The sequence below is a fragment of the Cebus imitator genome, unplaced genomic scaffold, assembly GCF_001604975.1.
Source record: "Cebus imitator isolate Cc_AM_T3 unplaced genomic scaffold, Cebus_imitator-1.0 Scaffold555, whole genome shotgun sequence".
Classification (NCBI taxonomy): domain Eukaryota; kingdom Metazoa; phylum Chordata; class Mammalia; order Primates; family Cebidae; genus Cebus; species Cebus imitator.
Window position 1 is genome coordinate 977,775 of NW_016107870.1, and position 6,463 is coordinate 984,237.

A 6,463-nucleotide genomic window follows, 5' to 3' on the forward strand; every position below is an offset into this window, starting at 1 on the left:
AAACTCCGTCTCAAAAAAAAAAAAAAAAAAAAAAAGAATCCGGAATAGCTGGGATTACAGGTACTTGCCATCACACTCGGCTAAGTTTTGTATTTTTAGCACAGATAGGGTTTTACCATGTTGGCCAGGCTGGTCTCAAACTCCTGTCTTCAGATGATCTGCCCTCCTTGGCCTCCCAGTGTGCTGGGATTATATGCGTGAGCCACTGCGTCCGGCCTGGATTGTGGTTCTGATGAGATAAAATGCTGTTGCACATCTTTTAGCAGATACCATCATTGAGAATTGTATGAAGCTGGGGAGGGCATCATGCCACTTGCTCTGGGGGCGGTGCCGGGCTGCCCATTCTCACGTCTGTCTCTCTGCTCTAGTGTGTGGCCCACAATGCCCTGGAGTGTGCACGCGCCATCTACGCCTACGCCCTGCAAGTGTTCCCCAGCAAGAAGAGTGTGTGGCTGCGTGCCGCGTACTTCGAGAAGAACCATGGCACTCGGTATGTGGTGGGGCCTGTCTGCCCCCGTGTGCTAATGAAACCTCCACCTCCATTTGTGTAGCCCTGAATTTAACCCTCTCATCTCTGCACACACAGTATTGTGCCCATTGGAGGCCTGGCCCTCTGATGGTGATGAAGGTTTTAATGGCACTTGGGACTTTGCAACTGCATCCATTTTTATAGCCCCTTCTGGGATAGGACTGTTACTGTTTTATAGTGGAGAAACCAAGGAATCCAGGAGGCCCATCCTGCCAAGTGTCCTGTAGCCTGAGGAGTGGCCAGAGTGTAGGCTTGAGGCTGGAGCCCGCGTGGCTCATGCCTGAGCACTGGTTGCAGCGGTGGGAGGGGCAGCATCTGGGCTCAGGCGGGCGTGTTTTCTTTCCATTTAAGCTGTGTCGGCTTTGGGTTTTGACTGTTTTTGTGTGCTTAGAGGAGGTCCTTGACAATTCTCTTTTAACTGTGCTCTTTAATTGAAAAGGTCTTTCAGGTCTGCTCTGTTGGCTGTAAGTGCTGAGTAAATTAGGCGTTGCAGTTTATTGTTTTAAATGGGCAGCTCTCAAGGGCATTGGGCTTGCGTCCCCACGAACCCTCTGTCCATCCTCTCCCAGATCCTCGGTGATGCTCCCTGTGCCGGGTGAGGACAGGCCCTGCTGGTTTCACTGGGGCTACAGCTGAGAAGGTTGAGCCTTTGCCTCTTTCCTTCTCTGGTGTTATTTAATCTCAGTGTCTTCAGGGCGTCTTTCCGTGTGGTGGCCCTCTCACACACCCACCAGCTGGTCTGGTGTTTTAGAGTGTTTGGAGATGTTTTGAAAGGCTCTCATGGTGCCCCTCTGTAGAAGGGCACCTGGAGCAGTCTAAGTGAAGAACAGAGCGGTGCTGGGTGTGGGCTGAGGTCCCAGCCTGGATGAACTGCTGCCCTCTCCCCCTGGGCACAGTGGGCAGTGCCCTCCTGCTGCCCTGCCTTCTCCTGCAGTGCAGGCTCACGGGGATGAGGGGAGGCAGCAGTGCTGGGGAGCTGGTCCTCGGGGAGCACGGTTGCTTGGCCGACCCTTCTCCACACAGTGTGATTGTGTGTGCTTGCTTTGTCTTGCTGTTGCACTCACTGAGGCCCAAAGGGGTCATTGGTGCAAGGTGATGTGACTCTGGGTGGCGGGCCGCACGAGTCCAGGGGCGTCAGGCCTGGTACCCAGGGCTGGTGGTTTTGCTCGATAATGACCTAAAATCACTTTCTTCCTACGAGAGCGTTCTTTCGGATGCCGGCAGAGTCCACCTGGGATCATAATCTTTATCGGTGGGTCCGGGTGTGCTTGTGCTCTGTGGCTCAAGATGAAAAGCCTCCCCTGTCCCAGATGGAACTTACTGCTGCCTCCAGGACACATGGCTGTAAAAGGGTCTCTTGTGAAGTTCCTCTCTCCAGTGCTGCTATTTAAACAATGCATTGCTTTGTAGAACCCTTTTCAGTAGTTTATTTTAGAAGCTTTATTGAGAGGAAAGATTTCCCCACACTCTCCCCATCATAAAATCTGGTCAATCATTTATAGCATCGAACTTTGGAGCAGTAACTGTCTTTCTGGCGCCCACGCCATGGCCGAGTGTGATGTGTGTTCTGGTTTATGGCCCTGACTGTGGTGCCCGTGGCCTCTGTCTTGCAGGGAGTCCCTGGAAGCACTCCTGCAGAGGGCTGTGGCCCACTGCCCCAAAGCGGAGGTGTTGTGGCTCATGGGTGCCAAGTCCAAGTGGCTGGCAGGGGATGTGCCTGCAGCAAGGAGCATCCTGGCTCTGGCCTTCCAGGTGGGTGAGGGTCGCCTGAGTGGTGAGGGGCTTGTGCACACAGGAGCTGACCTGGGTGCCAGCTGGGCCTGAAAGAATCCTCCATGCAACGTGGCACGTGCTGTGGTTGGGATTCCCTGGAGTCCCCCCCAGGAGCGGGGCCGTGAAGGGGGGCTGTGAGAGGAGCAGAAAGGCAGCCCAACGGGCAGGTGCTTACCTCTTGGTCTCCCCACCCAGTGTGACCACGGGCTCAGTGTTTCAGCACATAGAGCACGGGGTCACACAGTGGCTGAGGGCACCCTTACGTGAGTGGACGCATACAGACAGCCTCGCTGAGCCAACCCTGAGCGTGCCTGGTTGCCATGAGGCATGTGGGTTTTTTTAAGTACGTTGTTTCTATTGTCCCGTATGACACCCTAATACTTTATGACGATGTGGTGTTAGTCAAATGGCTTTGCAGCATACTTTTTAATAAACTGTAGAATGCTACAAACACTGTGGCTCAGGCTAACATCATAGAGTGTGCCCTTCCCTGAGCAAACACCAAGAGAAGGCACTGGCCTGGTTGAACCTTTTGCAGTCGGCTGCCTGTCTGAGATGGCATCACTCTGTGAGTAACTGCAGCGTCTGCTCCGTCTGCCCGCTGTCTGCTGCCTGTCAGGTGGCTTTCCTTGCCCACCCATTTTGGGGCTGCTTTTCAGGTCTTCTGTGACATGGTCATCTTGCATGGTCAGTGGGCGGCTATGCTGATTAGGGTTAGTCTGAGCACCAGCCCTGGGGAGGCTTTGAGGGCAGAGCCTGGGTGTCCACTGGACTCTGGGCTGTGTAAGCCTTCTCGGCCTGTGGGTGCCTTCTCCACATGTCAGCGGCACACTGGGGGTTCTCTGTCCTGCCCACATGGACTCACAAGGACAGGACAGCTGGCTTCCTTTCACCAAGCTCAGGGGAAGGAGGGAGGTTGGGTGTGGTGGGTATACCGGTATAAGATGTGAGTGACCCATTCGGGGGCTTTGAGAGGGTGTGGGTGGATCCTGGGTAAGATGGCCCTGCACCTACCCCCCTTACTGCTTGCTTGAGTGCTTCGGAGGCCTCCCCACTGTACCAGAATGAACATGGGCCTGTGTTCCAGGTGAGTCTGGACTCTTGGGCTGGAGTCTGCTCTGTCATCTCCTCCCTGGAAAGGGCTTGGACCAGGCTAATCCTGCAGCAGAGCCAGGCCTGGCCGGGTTCCTCCTGCCTGCCTGCTTTTGATTAATGTGACTGAGCGCTGGTCCCTGTGTTCTGACCCCTCTTGACGTTGCTGTACTTGCCCTCCAGGCCAACCCCAACAGCGAGGAGATCTGGCTGGCAGCCGTGAAGCTGGAGTCTGAGAATGATGAGTATGAGCGGGCCCGGAGGCTGCTGGCCAAGGCGCGGAGCAGCGCCCCCACCGCCCGGGTGCGAGGGGCAGGCAGGGCTGAGCTGGGCTGTCGGGGGCGTCGTGCACTTGGGTGGTGGTGGGAGTGAGGTGACAGCAGGCAAACTAGGCCTTGGCACACGCTCATCTTTGTGATGTGAATTTAAGTCATGCATTTATCCCCACCATTTGTGTACACAAATGGGCTATGAAACCTTGCAGAAGTACACACAGTACTGCAGGTAGCGATGTTGAAGAGTTGAGGATGAGCGTAACGTGAAGCATGTGCCCTGGAGCCGATGCCCTGTGTGACCATGCGTGTCTGCCCCGCAGGTGTTCATGAAGTCTGTGAAGCTGGAGTGGGTGCAGGACAACATCAAGGCAGCACAGGACCTGTGCGAGGAGGCCCTGCGGCACTATGAGGACTTCCCCAAGCTGTGGATGATGAAAGGGCAGATCGAGGAGCAGAAGGAGCTGATGGAGAAGGCACGGGAAGCTTACAACCAGGGGGTATGTCGCTGCCCGCACCCAGGGCTGCCGCTGACCCGGCGCTCACAGAACCGAGCCCCCTGGTGCAGGGTCATGGCCCTTCACCTCCAAGGAGAAGTGGGGGGCTGGGGAGTTAACAGCTGGTGGAGCTTCTAGTACCCCACTGTCCTGTGCTTTTCCTTGTACAAAGCTGCGCGCCTGCCCTCAGCAGTGCAGAGTGTGGCATACCTGAAGTAAAGGCTGGTGTATACACACCTGTGTGCACAGGTACATAGCGCTGCTGCACACCTGTGAACCCACAAACGCAGAGAGCATGGAGGGTGTTTTTCCGTGGACACAGGCCGCCCTGAGGCACTTGCTCAGCCACGGCAGATGAGAAGCTGGGCGTGGCTATGTCCCAGTTCTTCATAGGCACTACCTGAGCTGCTCTCTTACTTGTTGGCTGCAGTTGAAGAAGTGTCCCCACTCCACAGCCCTGTGGCTGCTGCTCTCTCGGCTGGAGGAGAAGATTGGGCAGCTTACTCGGGCACGGGCCATTTTGGAAAAGTCTCGTCTGAAGAACCCAAAGAACCCTGGACTGTGGTGAGTCCTGGTGGGTCTAGGCAGCCTGGGCGCTTGGCACAGCTCACCCATTAGGTGCCGTCCTTAACCAGCTGTGTGTGTGGAGTCACTTGTGCGGCGTTTCCAGGCTCAGGAGCTTGGGGGGCGGTAGGTGCTGGCCATGAAAAATCATGGTCGCTGCCTTGGGAGAGTCCAGCCTAGGCCTCTAGATGGCTTGATGCAGTTTAATTTGTGCTCTGATGGAGGGGCCTGGGGGAGAGAGGGGTTAATGATGGCTGGGGCGAAGGAAGCATGGATCCCAGAATGCTGACTCCATAGAGGAGGTGGCTGGAGGGCCCTGGAGGTGGGCAGGAGTCTGCCAGGTGCAGGCTGTGTTCATGGAGGTGCAGCGTCCAGCTCCGGGTGACAGGGCTGGAGCACTGCAGGGGCACTGCTGCAGACGGACAGTTCTCCTGGGTGCCTCGGGCGGCCCTGGCTCTCCCAGGCTGGTCTTGATTGTTCTGGGTGCCCTCACCTGCATCAGGATTTGAGGTCTTGCCTTGGGGTGCCTGCTGGTGGGGCAGGCAGGGATGTGGGCACCAGTGCCTTGCTTCTCTGGTGGCTGAACTCTGCTATGCAGGGAATGGAGTTTTTGCTGCTGTGACTGGGTTGAGAGCCCTTTCAGATGGGACTTCCCAGATGCTCCCACAATGTGTGCTGTTGGTAGATGGCTGTGGGACCTCCTGGGGCCTGTCTCCCCAGGTTGGAGTCTGTGCGGCTGGAGTACCGTGCGGGGCTAAAGAACATCGCAAACACGCTCATGGCCAAGGCGCTGCAGGAGTGCCCTAACTCCGGTAAGTGGGTGCTTCCTGCTTCTCACACTCAGGAGGGCTGGCGCCTCCTGAGGGAGTGGGGATTCGAGCTTCAGACAGACTGTATTAAAATGTTTTGTTTGTGTGAATCATTTCAGTCAAAAGTTTCACCCGTACTTGGCCATTAAAACATTTTAATGAGGCCGGGTGTGCTTACTCACGCCTGTAATCCCAGCACTTTGGGAGGCTGAGGTGGGCGGATCACCTGAGATCAGGAGTTTGAGACCAGCCTGGCCAACATGATGAAACTTCGTCTCTACTAAAATACAAAAATGAGCTGGGCATGGTGGTGTGTGCCTGTAATCCCAGCTACTCTGGAGGCTGAGGCAGGAGAATTGCCTGAGTCTGGAAGGCAGAGGTTGCAGTGAGCTGAGATTGCACCACTGTACTCCAGCCTGGACAACAGAGTGAGACTCCATCTCAAAAAAAATTTTTTAAGAAATTATTTTATAATACTAATGAATGTATTAAATTTATTTACTAAATAATTTAAAAATAAAATATTTTTAAATTTTATCATTTTATGTCAAGTAATGCGTGTTCAGTGTGACATTCGCTGTAAGAAGGGAGTGGAAACCAGCTGTAGACCGCTGCTGGTAGCTTGTAAATTACAGCTTGTGCTCTTGCAGAAGACTAAAGTCATGCTGTATGTTCAGTTTTGTACGTTTTCTTCAAGCTAAACAGTTAGTGAGAATTTTTTATCCTGGTTGACTCTTCAAGAATGTTAGTTTTTAGTGGCATTCTGTAATTGGACATGTAAAATACGCTGCTCACCAGTTGACCGATTATTGGACATTTAGATTTTCTCCAGTTTTTAATCTGATATTGCTTTGAGGTGACTGTCTTTCTGTATGAATCTTTATAAACATTTCTGGTGGTTTTGTTATGATACCTTTTTTTTTTTTT

General features: G+C 54.0%; 1 protein-coding gene across 1 annotated transcript in view; it reads left to right on the top strand.

Annotated features, from left to right (window-relative positions):
* The window catches only part of PRPF6 (pre-mRNA processing factor 6), a 46,984-nt gene that overhangs the window by 36,111 nt on the left and 4,410 nt on the right, over window positions 1-6,463 (top strand). Inside the window, exons 13-19 of the mRNA XM_037733893.1 lie at window positions 369-490; window positions 2,143-2,281; window positions 3,578-3,697; window positions 3,990-4,166; window positions 4,594-4,727; window positions 5,448-5,539; window positions 5,656-5,704. Of these exons, the coding sequence (XP_037589821.1) occupies window positions 369-490; window positions 2,143-2,281; window positions 3,578-3,697; window positions 3,990-4,166; window positions 4,594-4,727; window positions 5,448-5,539; window positions 5,656-5,704 (833 nt within the window). The remainder of the gene's footprint in view (window positions 1-368; window positions 491-2,142; window positions 2,282-3,577; window positions 3,698-3,989; window positions 4,167-4,593; window positions 4,728-5,447; window positions 5,540-5,655; window positions 5,705-6,463) is intronic.